At 40.7% G+C, this 14,678-nt stretch overlaps 1 protein-coding gene across 1 annotated transcript in view; it reads right to left on the reverse strand.

Moving 5' to 3' along the window:
• Positions 1–14,678, reverse strand: part of PRCP (prolylcarboxypeptidase) — a 34,369-nt gene that overhangs the window by 9,427 nt on the left and 10,264 nt on the right. The window contains exons 2-7 of the mRNA XM_075491157.1: positions 8,803–8,943; positions 7,590–7,691; positions 7,081–7,262; positions 5,371–5,528; positions 3,869–4,041; positions 1,434–1,598 (exon numbers count right to left, since the gene is read on the reverse strand). Of these exons, the coding sequence (XP_075347272.1) occupies positions 1,434–1,598; positions 3,869–4,041; positions 5,371–5,528; positions 7,081–7,262; positions 7,590–7,691; positions 8,803–8,943 (921 nt within the window). The remainder of the gene's footprint in view (positions 1–1,433; positions 1,599–3,868; positions 4,042–5,370; positions 5,529–7,080; positions 7,263–7,589; positions 7,692–8,802; positions 8,944–14,678) is intronic.

Raw genomic sequence — 14,678 nt, forward strand, 5'->3', positions numbered from 1 at the left:
TCATCTGCAAACTTACTGAGGGTGCACTTGATTCTCTCATCGAGATCATTGATAAAGATATTAAACAAGACTCGCCCCAATACTGAGCCCTGGGGAACACCACTTGTGACCGGCCACCAACTGGAGTAAACTCCATTCACCACCACTCTTTGGGCTGAGGCATCCAGCCAGTTCTTTACCCAGCGAAGAGTATACCCGTCCAAGCCATGAGCAGCCAGTTTCTCCAGGAGAATGCTGTGGGAAACTGTGACAAAGGCTTTACTAAAGTCCAGGTAAACAACATCCACAGCCTTTCCCTCATCCACTAAGTGGTTCACCTTGTCATAGAAGGAGATCAGGTTGGTCAAGCAGGACCTGCCTTTCATAAACCCACACTGACTGGGCCTGATCACTGGGTTGTCCTGTACGTGCTGCATGGTGGCACTCAAGACGATCTGCTCCATAACCTTCCCTGCCACCAAGGTCAGACTGACAGGCTTGTAGTTCCCCAGATGCTCCTTCCAGCCCTTCTTGTAGATGGGCCAGAACACAAATACCAAGCAAAAAACTTCATCTATCACACTAACTATTCTCTGACATCTTAGTGATGCTAGCTAAAAAGGAAAACAAATTATATCCTGGAAGCAATATAGCCCCCAATTAATCTAACTCACAGTCTGTTCCTGCTTGCCCCCTTCCCACATGCCTTCAGAAGCAAGCAAGGAACAAGCTGCAGAGTGGATGTGTTGTTTTGATGAGCCCAGCTGCCATATTCTTTGTTACCCATACGGCATTTCCCCCCTTTCTCAGAGGACAACTTAAAGCCTGCACATCTCCTGGGGCTGTCCGGAACAAATACATAGGAGACAGCAGCCAAGAGCAGATGGTCACAGCCTGAACACCAATTCTTAACACCTTGCTTCTGGAAGCAGCTGCCCTGCTCCTCATAAGAGAGACTGTATATAACTGTGTTGCATGTGCTTAATAAGTGGGATGGAGAGAGAAGGATGTCCTGGACCCCTTACCACAGGGATCTGTGTTTTTACCACCTACTTGATGGGAAAGGTTGGGTCTCAGTGAGCTACCAGATAAACAGCTTTAGTTGAAAGAAATCAGTATCAACATATCCCGACATATTTGCATGCACAAATTGGGATGGGGGGATTAGAAGACCAAGATGATGCTGCTGTACATCATTTTCCAGTCTATATGAAGAGCTGAAACTCAACAATTAGCTAAATAATGAAGACACAACCTGAACCTCCTGGGAAAGTTGTTTCTTTTGTGCCTTGCCCTCCCCCCTACAATCATACTTGCTTCATGCTTGCATTTGTCATCAGTACATCAATTACATCTGGTGCAATATATTGACAGTTAAATGACTTGACAATTCTTATCAGCTCTAGCCCAAAAAACCTCACGAAGTTGCAATTTAGAAAGGATAGAGCACATACCTGATAGTACCAACCCAACTGGCCCAGATTCTTTGTTGCAGTCTCAGACATGTCTAAGCATGAGGCTTCTCCTGAATAATTGTAGTATAAATTTACTGCCTGAAAAACGTTCTGCAGCAACAATTTGTCGGAGAGACTGGGATCCTTCAAGAACTTGCAGACTTCCTGCAACAACGACAGAAGAGGGGGGTCTAAATCTGCAAGAAATAGGTTAATACATGATACCTGATAGGATATCAATTTATTTTCAAAGTACAGTCAGACCACTTCCAGAAAGCTTCTTTCTATGCAGTGATATACCCTGAGCATTATCATAAAAAGCAGTATTCCATTTGTGTAGTGCATGCTACTATGAGGAACCTGAAACTTTACATTTCCCGATTAAAACTTTGAAAACAGTACAACCTTAATATTTCATTCACCAAGCTTTTCAATCCATTTCCCATTCTTTAAAATAGATAATAATTAATAAAGAGTATTAAGGTCCTCTGTAATGAAAAATAACACACGCAAATATATAACAAAGAAGCTCCAGGTACAGATTGAGGTTCCTGCAGTTTGCTGTAGTACAAATGGAAACATCCATGTAAGGAAAGCTCTAATATTTTTAAGTCCTTTTATACAGCAGTATTGCAGAATTCTTATTTCTTCATGTTTGGAAAGTTTGAGGTGGTGGAACAAGGCACTGTTTTGGCAGTGAAAAATTGAGAGCAATCTCAGGTAGAGTTTAATTCAAAATCTTAACAGAGGATACAAGTAGTGGAAAACAAAACAAACGGAAAACACAAAAGCTACTGCCCCAGAAAGTTTTTTTCATCTTAAAACATTTTTTTTTAATGTGACAATATTCTCTTTGGCAAGGCTTTCTCCTTACCCCTGCTCCCATGGAGTTGGGACTAATACAAGAACAGCGAAGGGTAAAAAGCTGTGAATCTGAGCTCCCAGCCCATTAGAAGAATCCAAAGTTACTCTCTGCAGGGAGCAAAGGATTCACTGCAACTCCAGTGCTGTTCAAGTACAGGGGCACAGGCACGCAGGGACAACTCACATGGCCAATACAAACTGTGCATCTTCCAAGAAGTGAACTTACTATCCTTCCCTCCCCTGTATAATCTTTTCCCTCATTTTCATTGTGCAAGCTAGGCAATGGATCCCTCCCCTGTTCCCTACAGACAACACCAGAGCACAGCTTTCACATTTTGCCATTCCAAGTAGGTTTTATGGTTTGGCTAGCTCAGCCATCAGTTCTTAACTCAGCAATTAGAGGCCTGGAAAGCTCACTAATTCATGCAAATATACACTGCACACAGATAGCAGAACAGAGGGATGCAGACAGCCCTGTATCTGAAGCTCAGATCGCATGGTAGGGACAGCGTTCAATATTCTGAGATAGTACTGGCAGCCCACAACAGAGAACAGATTAAGCAACATACATATATATCCAGCTAGTCAAACACATGTTTTCCCCCTTTTCTCACCCTCAGAGTCAGATTAGAGTTTCTGTTTCAGAAAAAGTATCTGAACAGCTTAAATAACTCAGATTTCATACATCAGCATTGTCCAGACAAGCCACAGCCTTTTCTATTGTAGGTTTATACCTCAGTCAAACAGAGATAGTATGGACAGTGGTGAAGGTGAGCACATTTCTTAAGCTGTGTCAGACTGATAACAAAGCAGAAATAATTTTCAAGGTGTTCATACTGCCCTTTGCAGACAGCCATATAGAACAGATCAATGTCCCTCCCCTCCTCCATCAGGCAGCTCTACACAAGGGAAATTTTTATTTTCTGTTTAACTACTGTTTAATAGCCAAAAATACTAATATTTTATCTGCCTTGCTTGCCATACACAGCAACCCAAAGCCATGCAGGGAAATTCAGCCAGGGTCTTAAAAGAACAAAAACACTCCAAGAAAGTAGGAATCTTGGAGAGAGCACTGCAGATAAACAGAACTGCACAAGTGAAGGTTTGGAAGTGTGAAAAGTGGTCCTGCTTTGAGAAGTAACCCTGCAAGGAATACGTCTGTACAGATCCACATTTCCTCTCTCACTAGTTCTCCCACATCAAAAAGGACATAGGCTCAAAACTTTCTCTTTAATTGCAAGCTCTGCCAGCTAAGCCTGGCATCAGAAGCTCTAATTGCATTTGCTCTTTGTGCAACATTTCTGCTCCTCAAGAACAACTCTGCAGGACAGCTGAGTTTTTTCAGTCATCCCTGGCACTCTTCTTCTGGGCTCTTGATGTAACCTATTAGCCCTACAAGTGGCAGTTAGTCAACAAAACAGTTGATGCACAAGAAGATATTGCCCTGATTGTCTTTTCAGCCATGTTGGTTCTACAGGGCCAAAAACAAAGGAAAAGGTGCAGACTGGGAGAGGAGGAGAGAATTAGTTAAACCAAATGGTCAATTCTACAAGACATTAGTTCTCAGTTACCTGTATAGGCCAAGCTGGCAGAGGCTGTAAGAAGTCAGCTTTATAGGGGTAGTTCACCATAGCCAAGTTTACCCATGTTTCACTCAGCCAGTTTTTCAATATAGCAGCATCCTGAAGATTTTTTAATGGGCTGCACAAATGAAATGTGCTGGAAAGCCACTGTAAACCTGCATCTTTAATAGAAAAATAAAATAAAGTTTAGTTTATTGTACCATTAACACATAGGTCAGTTGTGCTGCTGCTAAAAAAATATTTCACTTAGCATAACCAATCTGGTGAAATTATTCCACATACAAGCATAGCAGATCAAATTTTAGTCAACACCTCTAAGTGAAGGGAAATACAATCTGCACACTTCAGCATATGGGTATGTCACAGCTAAGATAACATTATCTAAAAAAAGAAAAGACAGATTTACATGGCATTTAGCATTTTTTTGGTAGGAAGCAACATCAGGGCACTCTTCTTCCCATGAAAGGAAAACTTCAAACCAGCTAGCTCACAGTGCATGGACTATTAATAGACAGATCTCTTGGGACTCTCCTGGCCTTTTCTTTCATTATTTTATCTGGTCTAGAACTCATACAATTCAGCTTCCCAATTTTAATTAGCCAACTCATTGTACCAGGCTTTCTCTTTAGGACACTGAACTCAAGTAGCAAGACTATTTTTTTTAAATTGAATTCCTTTGCTGTACAGTGAGCTCATCTGATATAGAATCATTTAGGTTGGAAAAGACCTTTAAGATCATCGAGTCCAACTGTTAACCCAACATTGCCAAGTCCCCTACTAGACCATGTCCCTAAGCACCACATCTACACATCTTTTAAATACCTTCAGGGATGGTGACTCAACCCCTTCCCTGGGCAGCCTGTTCCAACACTTGGCAAGCCTGTCAGTGAAGGAATTTTTCCTAATATCCAATCTAAACCTCCCTCTCCTGTTTCCTCTCATCCTATTGCTTGTTACTTGGGAGAAGGGACTAACACCCACCTCATTACAACCTCCTTTCAGGTAGCTGTAGCATTTAGGTTGGAAAAGACTCTTAAGATCGAGTTCAGCTGAGTCCCTAGCACTGAATCCATAAGGATTGCAGTGTTTTTCTATACCTGATTGTCTCTGTTGGCATTTAAACTATTTTTTTTTTTTTTTTTTTTTTTTTTAGAGTAACAACTATCTGGCCTACTTTGTCAGAAAGGAATACAAGCCTTGAGGTTCTGATCTGGAATCAGCTCCTGTCTGACCTTAGGGATGTTTGGACCTGGATTCTGAATCACACCAGGCACGAACAAAGCCGGTGATCCAACAAAACAGACATTTTAAAAAAAATAATGCTAAGCTCATTTGGCAGTTTTCAGTTCTAAGATATAGTTTCAAAAAAAAAAATAAAAAAAAATCAATATATATACAGGTGAAAGCCATAACAAACTTGCTGATTTTATGAAGTCATAACACAATCCTAAATATTATGACCCTTTGAAAAAGCATTGGTGAGGTCTCACCTGTTGAGGAAAGGTGGTTAATGGCATTCCAGGAATTCCGGATGCTTTCTGAGCAGCCTGTCCCACCTTTTTTGAAATCATTAGTCACTATGCTGAAATAAGTGCCACATGGAACCAAGTCACCAAACTGCCAGATTGGGGCAGAGGCTGCCAGAGCTCTGCAAAGGGACATAAAAAGATTGTTTGGAAAAACATATGCATCCTGAACCCCTGCAAAGTGAACTTCCATCCTCTAGTCAATACCCTCCCCACAGCCACTATCTAAGTAGTATTTAAAATTCAGCTTGGACACTAAGCCCTAGGCAAACTAGCCATAATTTTGCAAAACTATTCCAAAGGTCTGCATGCAAAGGCTGTTGAAGGTTGTAAGTCTTGGACTCTAGTACAAAGATATCAGTAAACACATAAAATAGAAATTCAGACTTGCTTACTTTATTATTTTTCATTCTCATCTAGCAACTAGGTCTTTCTCACTAGGCATTGTGCAAACTCAACTGAAGAGAGCCCCTGCCCACAAAAATCTACTCTCTAGCAGGTGCAGCTGACACACTTGAGGGACAGGATGCCATCCAGAGGGACCTGGCCAAGCTTGAGAAGTGGGTCTGTGTGAACCCCCGGTATCAATACAGGCTGGAGGATGAAGGGATTGAGAGCAGCCCTGTGGAGAAGGACTTGAGGGTACTGGTGGATGAAAAGCTGGACACGAGCTAACAATGTGCACTCACAGCCCAGAAAGCCAACCATATCCTGGGCTGCATCAAAAGAAGGGTGGCCAGCAGGTTAAGGGAGGTGATTCTGCTACTCTGGTCTGGCGAGACCTCACCTGGAGTACTGCATCCAGCTCTGGAGCCCTCAGCACAGGAAAGACATAGACCTATTGCAGCAGGTCCAGAGGAGGGCCACAGAAATGATCAGAGGGATGGAACACCTCTCCTATAAGGAAAGGCTGAGAGAGTTGGGGTTGTTCAGCCTGGAGAAGAGAAGGCTGCGGGGAGACCTTATTGTGGCCTTTCAGTACTTAAAGGGGGCTTATAAGAAAGATGGGGACAGACTTTTTAGTAGGTCCTGTTGCGATAGGACAAGGGGTAATGGTTTTAAACTAAAGGAGGGTAGGTTTAGACTAGATCTAAAGAAGAAATTTTTCACAATGAGGGTGGTGAAACACTGGCACAGGTTGCCCAGAGAGGTGGTAGATGCCCCATCCCTGGAAACATCCAAGGTCAGGTTGGACGGGGCTTTGCACAACCTGATCTAGTTGAAGATGTCCCTGCTCACTGCAGGGAGGTTGGACTAGATGACCTTTACAGGTCCCTTCCAACCCAAACTATTCTATGATTCTATTTACTAATCTTGTTTCCCAGAGGGGAACTAAGGCACTGAAGACATTAAAGACCTGCCTCAAGTTACCAGGAAGTGTGCTGGGCCTAAAAAAATTGGGTCCAAAGTCAGTGTTCACAATAATTGTTTTTACAAAACTAACAGATAGCTCTGAAAATATACACCATCCAGCACCTGCTGACCTACAGCTGTCTATTAGACAAACAGTGCCTCTTCCCAAATTCAAGGTAACTTAATTCCTCCTCCCAACAGTGAAAAATTCAAGACAGCTTGAATTATAGTACTTCTTCCAGTAATATTTATAGCTGTAATATTTATAGCACAAAAGTAACAAATGCCTGCTCTGTGTTTGAGCAGGATGAGTACACTCACCCAACTACCACATGGGGGTACTTCATCCTAAACCAGGCTGCAAGCATTCCTCCGTAAGATCCTCCTATAGCTATGACAGGACTGTAACGGGCTCCTGCAATGGTCGTCTTTAAGTACTCAATGAGTACTGCAAAGTCTGCCAGAGCTTGTTCTGATGTCAGGTAATTCAGATGCTTGGAATCCTGAGACAAAGCAAGCAGGTTATATACAGCACGGGAGTGATTTCCAGCAGCAGTTTTTCTATTCCCCACAGCAGCTGTCAAGTTCTAAATCTGTGCCTGATAATGAAATATTCTTTGCAAGTGTCCCTTGAAATGCTAGAAAATCTCAGATGATGGGGGGGGGGGGGCGTTATCCTAGAATTGATAGTTACCAAAATAGGATAGTTGTGTGCTTCTAGCACATCTAAATCTTACTCAGGCTAACAGTCATTGCACTGGCAAGAGTTACAATAGGCAGAATTATGTTTGTATAGAACACATTTAAGGAAGACAAAAGAAGACACTTACACTGAAAGACTCATTCCCAAAGGGCAAAGATTCTCCATAATATCTATGTTCAGCAAATACTAACATGGCATTAAGTTCTTCAGCCACATCCCACATAAAACCCTAGTTGGAGGAAAACACATGTAAATAAGTTGAATCAATTATTTTCAAAGTCCCTACTTTCAGTCCAGTGTATTCCAACTCTTACTCTTTGATTAGAAAGATATCACTATCAAAATACATCTATAAAGACAGAGTGCGATTTGGTTTTAAAGTATCACTGAAGTAAGAAAACAGACAACAGATATCCCCCCAGAGACAGGGATACATACAAAGAAAATATGTATATTTTAATGCTGCAAAATATTAAGCAGTATTGTTTTGTGAGTACACACAGGCAATCGTGCCAGAACTCCTACGGCACAAGCTTAATCCATAGGAAATAAAAAACACTGGAGGAGAAAAGCATGCATTTGAGTTAGGACTACATTACAGAAAAGAAAAAAAGCAATAATCTAAAGCATTGCAATACACTTATTTTCAACTAATAAATAACTACAACTTGTTATTACTTGTTGACAGCAGCTTGTTATCACCAGTTATGGAAACAGGCAGACAGAGATCACCTGCTGACAGAACAAAGTGTGTAAGCAGTCCTTGGTTGCTTTGAGCCCAGCACATGCCACCTCCTGTTGTGTTACTGGACTCTGTATTGAAGTGGCTGAAAAATGCCCACATGCGCCATTGTACATTTGTATCAGTCAGGGAAGTAAAAACTTCCACAGGTCTTGCCAGAGAACAAGAACCATCTATCTGTGATTTCCAGACCCCTTCATTTCACTTCACATTTTAATTACAGAGGGCAGGGGGGGAAGAACAACCATCAAAACCTCCCATTTTACTTGGGGAATCTAAAGTACTGCAATAGGTGTAATTTGGTCCAAAATTTTGCATTCTTAGCTTGAGGCACCTTATAGTGTTTCCTCTAGAACTTTTCTTCATAACTCCAGCAAGTTAATACAAGTGCATCCCTTAGACTTCTATGGGCTTCAAATAGGACCCTGAACCCCCTAAAACTTTTTCTGTACTTGTTTCAGCTTCCTCTTCCTCCTATAAGAATCATAACCATTACAAACTTCTCTTTAAATGATATTCTGACACTGTGTCCTTGTTCTTCCTTATTTTTCAGTAGGCCACTACTGGAAATAAATTCAAGAATCTATTTTCTATGTACCGTATTGTTGCAGAACCACGTAATGTCTCCTTCATTGCCTGTATAAAATAGTATTGGTCCATTGTCTTTCTTCCAGTGCTGATCTGCTACTAGATACCGCTGCTGGAATGTAAGATTTTCATCAAATCCAAAGTGATCAATCTGTAAGAACAAGGAACAACAACATGTTCAGAAAGCCAAAACTGATCATGGAGTCCACTGCAAGTACTGACAGTCACTTTGCAGTTGAAAAATAAAGAAAAGCAAGAAAGTTTTACTAAGATAAAAAAATACAACATTGAATTAATTTATACTCTTACATTCCTAATACATTAAAATTCTTCTGCTTTACTGAGGAAACCAGCCAAAATTACAGGTGTATACACTGAAGGAGAAATGTTATTTTCAGCTATAAAAAAAATCCATGCCCTTTTTATAGTGTCATACTTCACAAGAGATTCTAAATGTATTTAGGAAATCGGACAAATCTGCTGAGGGGTCACGAAGTATCTGATGTAACAAAACTGTATCAACAAGTAAAGAGTCATTGTCCTGCAACGTTTTGAGTCTTAGGAAAATTCCTTACTAGCCTTATCATTTATTAAAAAAAACACACACACAAAACAACATACCAAACAAAAACCAAAAAAACCACCTCTTCTCTCCCCTTTTTGGCATAAGATTGAAATTTAAACACATTCTTGTTAGAAAGTGGGGGGTGGGGTGTGGGGGGGTGTTATTTCTTAGAAAATACTAATTCTCTGCACTTGTGCTATTGACAGATTTTTCAGATAGCTTTATGCAGTGCTTCTCCTTCTCTCCTTGCAATTTTCACTAATTCACATACCCTCCACTGCCCTATAAATATTGCAAGCCTGTACATACCACTTAACCCAAACACCAGTGTTAGCTTTATTCCCTCATTAGAAATTAAATTTCTATTCTTAAGATCAGTTTTTCGGCTTTTATTCACACTGCTGTGTACGCACTATCCCCCTTGACCCTCCCCAAGCATTCATCCATAACGGAAAGTTTATCAATTGTTTTTACAAAGTAACTCCCTGCATGGGCATAATCATGTTCTGGAATACCCACCCACACAGGCTTTTACTATAAAAAAAATTAAAAAACAAACCAAAACACAAGACTACTCCAGAAGAGCTATGCTGCTTAATTATCATGTATTCACAAATCATCACTACTTTTATTCATCAGTTGAAGATGACCTGTAGGTTCCCAGTTTTGACTTCCGTCAGCACAAAGCATCATCTTTTCCTTTCATATTGCTTCTTGCTGGTGGTAACAGCCTGACATCTGCTGGCTTGAACATCTCTGCTCACCCATCTGCCTTTACGCTGGCAACTCTGCCAAATCTCTCAGGTGCTCCAGGAACCAACCTTTCACATTTCCTGTTTTGAGAACATCTGCAAGTTAATGTTAAAAAGCAGCAAATCACACACAAATCCAAGCACTCGCTGCTAACGTAGTGACCTAACTGCTAGGCAGATTCCTCCAGGCAGCTCAGGAAAGCCTAACTCTTGACCTGCAGGATCCAGCTACTCCACACCATGTACTTATATTTGCTTTGGGTCAAAGAGAGCACAGGAACTTATTTAAGATATACAATCTGCTGCAAAGTCTCTTTTCCAAACTCTCTCAAAGCTTACTCCCTCTCGGATGGATGCAAGAGGACAGTTGTGTTGCAGCTCACTGCTAGCAGAACAACAAGAGCAGTTGGTCTGTGCATGGTCTTGACAGACATAAGAGACAAGGTCTTCTCCCTGAATAAGTTAACTTCAGTAACTGCTTCCAGACCCAAATAAAACTAATTTATGTATGTTCTACAGTTTTGCTCAGTGGGACCATTTAGTACTTACTCATAAGTACATGGTGATGTTATCATCTGCATATTTAAGGGCTCTTCCACTGAACTCAAGTGCTGACAACATATGCTGGGCTTATTTTACACTGACAACTCACCTGCTCCTTTTTCATTTGCACAGTTATTACTAATTTTAGTTTCACCTTCTACATCAAGCATAACCAAGAGTGATTAGATGTAGAAAGGCAGAACAAGGCCAGCAACTGAAAAACTCTTTGGTCATAAGACCTTGGGACGATTAAAGAGAACGATAAGATAAGGCACATCTAATAAAAATCACAGTATAGTTTATTAAAACTCCAACACTATTAGAAAGTACAACTAATACATCTTTTGTTCCATGTCTGTTTGTAAAGGGGAGAAGTATCTTTTTCTATTTAACTTTCCTGCTTAGGCTACTAGCCCGAGAGAGATAAAAATAGGCTTGTGTGTCCCATCTGCCTTTTATGGAATCATCTAAAATTAAACATTTAGCTTTAAACTTGATTCTGCATCCTTCCTGCCTGAAGCTGCAGCTCCAACTACAGGACTAAACCACAAAAAATATTCAACTTTCCTGAACTACAAAGATATGTATCAAAATCTTCTCAGTGCAGACAGCTTAATATGTAACAGACAAAACATATGGAGGGGAGAAAAAAATCAGAACAGTTTAATGGATAAGCATCCTTTTGGCACCAGGCTGAGGTTACTCAATGGGGTATTGTGCAGAACAGATTCTAAAGCCCTTCTTACTGTTCCTGTTCCACAGGAGGTAGAAAATTAGGATAGTAATATTCCAATATGAATATATTTTCCTTCATGACAGCTAATTTTCTTTAGAGATACAGTTTACTATGGTTTCCTTGTGATGTGATCTGTCAGTCTACTCCCACAAAACAAACCCCAAAATCCCAATGCTCCAGTGAGTCTGCCTCTCAATACCGAGGGGGAGAAAAGTACAGGAATGTAAGTTTTCTTTTGCTGGTTTTAGTAACCACATTGATCAAAGTGTCATGATTCTCCATCTTGACTCTGAGCCACACTGTAGGCTCACTCACTACCAGTCACATTCTTTCCCATTCCTCCCTCAATCTGTAAAATTTTGATAGCCTCACAGCAGCTAAACTGCCTCTGTTAATCATATTCATAACACATCAAGCCATGGACATGTGTAAGATCCCAGGCAGCACAGACACCAGTCCAGACTTCTACAGAAAAAATATCACAAGTACTTATTACTCAACTGAGGACCAGGAACTCCTTTACTGCTAGATGATGGGGCTTCATACCTTATAGTAACTTGTCTTTGCAAGGGTAAGACACATAACTACTAAAAAAACCCTAATGTTTGTAAAGCAGACAGAGAAAGAGAGAGATGTCACAACTGCTGGTTATTGCCAAGAAATTCAAAGAAATTCTGACTCTAGAACATCAAAACACAGTTTGGAGGTATCCCAAGGAGTACCTCCTCACAAGAGTAAAAACTGTTTGAAAATGTACTAAGAGGGAAGAAGCACAAGAATCGATGTAAAATTGTGAAGTGAAAGGTTTGGACACAAAGGGAAAGCTGTGACTCAAGAACAGCAGATGGAGCTGTCGTGTAGCTAAACTGCAGGGCTGCGCATGGGAGCTGCTGGTTCTCATTCAACAAGTGCTTTCTTTCACCATCCTTTATAGAACAGGCATGCAAACAAGTAATAAACCCCACAAACTGTGTGAAGTATACTTTACAACTCAAATCACCCAGATATTTTTTTAGCTTTTTTCCTTAAGTCAGCTTTCATTAAAAAGTTGAACCAGAAATTTTTTTTTCTATACTCGTGCAAAAGGAATAAGACAAAAGCAACGACTTTTGCAACCAGACTTAATTGGAACAGACCACAACAGCAAAAGAAAAAAGCAGTTTAGTACACGTTTCCAATACCTTATCTGTAGGTTATAAGTAACAATGGTAAAGGTATACTAGCATATATAAGGTTTTGCTAATTACAATTTTCATAATTACAATTATTGCCAGGATGTCAGTAGTAAGTACAAGGTCCTGAGCAACCTAATACAACTTTGAAATTGGCCCTGCTGTGAGGGGAGGTCGGACCAGATGACATGCAGAGTTCCCTTCCAAAACTATACTATTCTAGGATTAATCCAAACCGGTTACACAGCCTAAAGTTTTAAGCTTCTGTAAACAGGACTACCTAGCAAGTTTAGTTAGAAATAAGAATATAGTCATCAGCAATACAACAGCAATGTTTTACAAATGAAAGTATGATGTACATAAAACACACTGACACAGAAACAGTCATTCTGACACTAATAAAAGGAAGGATAAAAATAGAAAAAGGAGTACCAAAAGTAGTAAGTTATTAATAAAGTTCAAGGGAAACTTTTGTCAGCTGAGGTAGGCAGGATGGGAATACTTTGGAGAGCTACAGCTGAGGCAAAGAAAGCAAGCAACAAAATTTCAGTTCCATGTACAAAAATCTTCATGAACCTTGTTTGATTGAAAAAAGGAATCGCCTTGTATTTTCCTGCACATCTTTGAGTCCAAAGACTCACAAAGCATTTGGGGAAAATAGAAACACACAACTGATTGCTCCAGAGGCAGCCAGCTCCAGTTGGAAGACTGCAGCTACTACCCAAAGCACAGCTGCTGAGAACTGCACTCACTGAGTTTGATGAAAAACAGCAGTAGGCAGCACGAGGCATTGTGCTCAAGAGGCTGATGAGAGCTCCAGGCTGAAGGCTCAAGTCAGCAGCTTTGATCCTTCAGCTCAGAGAAACCTTCTACAGCGAAGCACAGCTCATTGCCTCAGGATGAAGAGCCTTCTCCAGCCTGGTCCACTGAACAAACTTACGTTGGGAGGCAGGGCCAAAACCCATCTTGCTGCCTTCCGCTTGAAATACATGGCACATTTCTTTGACTTTACCTTATATGTGCACATGTATTGTGCTTTTGTTGAACTCTCAAAGATGACTTATCTCTGGGTGGTTTTCTTAATGTGCTTTTTTGTTGTTTTGGAAGTCCATTTAAAATAAAACAAGCCACTCTGCCACACATCTCCCCCAGGGAGGAAACAAAAAACAGCAGAGCAGATGTTAGTTATTCTACAGATGTTAGTCTGCTTAATATACTCCTGGAAGTATTCAGGAACTATGGCACTGCATGAAGTACAAAGACAAAACAGGACACGTGGGCTAAAACCCACTTCCTTCTCAGCAGCATCTTAAGGTCATTAGTGACGACAGAGACAGGACAGCAAACCCAAGCCTTTACCAAAAAAAGACTATAATTCAGAGTAGCTTCTAACCAAAAGCATTTTATGTCATTCAAGGTGGTAAATCAGCACCTGATGGTTTTATGCTTTTGAGTTTCTGGCAGTACTGCAAGTGGCTGAAAGGCTTTCTGTCATGCCACAACTTTCGATCCTGTAGGCAATAGCTTTGTTCTCCCAAACTTGGATATTCCATTTGAAATCAAGTCAGTTGTTTTACTCATGAGAAGCCAGGGGATTTTAAGAGCCATGCTCCACCTTCCAAACATTCATGGAGTTGTTTTGAGTGGTCATCCTGTCTGAATTATTTCCTGAGGACAGGAAGATACAGGACAGTCTGAGGATATCCTCCTGTGTGAACAGCAGTGTGGGCACTAGCCTCTTTGGGATTTCACCGATGCATTTCTATTCCTGGTTTTACCCCTGACAGGGTGTGGGACTCCAGTCCAGTCAGCTGGCCCTGTTAGTTTTGTTTCCTCTTCAAAAATCTTTGCTTCCTCCATTTAAGTTGCAAGTTCGTGAGGGCAGGGACTGCCTTGCCATCTTTATACAGCATTGTATTCACCGAATTTTGTTACAAGTACTACTACATATAGTTAAATATTCAAGCTCATTAAAACCATTGCAGCAGTAGAGTACCAGTAGAATACCAAAAACATACTCACACACTATTTATGTCTTCATAACAGGGGAGACACGGAATCAGAAATGAAAGCTAAATAAAAATCAGTTTTAAAAAAGTCTCCCTCCCTGACACTATT

This window comes from Mycteria americana, chromosome 1, assembly GCF_035582795.1.
Source record: "Mycteria americana isolate JAX WOST 10 ecotype Jacksonville Zoo and Gardens chromosome 1, USCA_MyAme_1.0, whole genome shotgun sequence".
NCBI classification, from domain to species: domain Eukaryota; kingdom Metazoa; phylum Chordata; class Aves; order Ciconiiformes; family Ciconiidae; genus Mycteria; species Mycteria americana.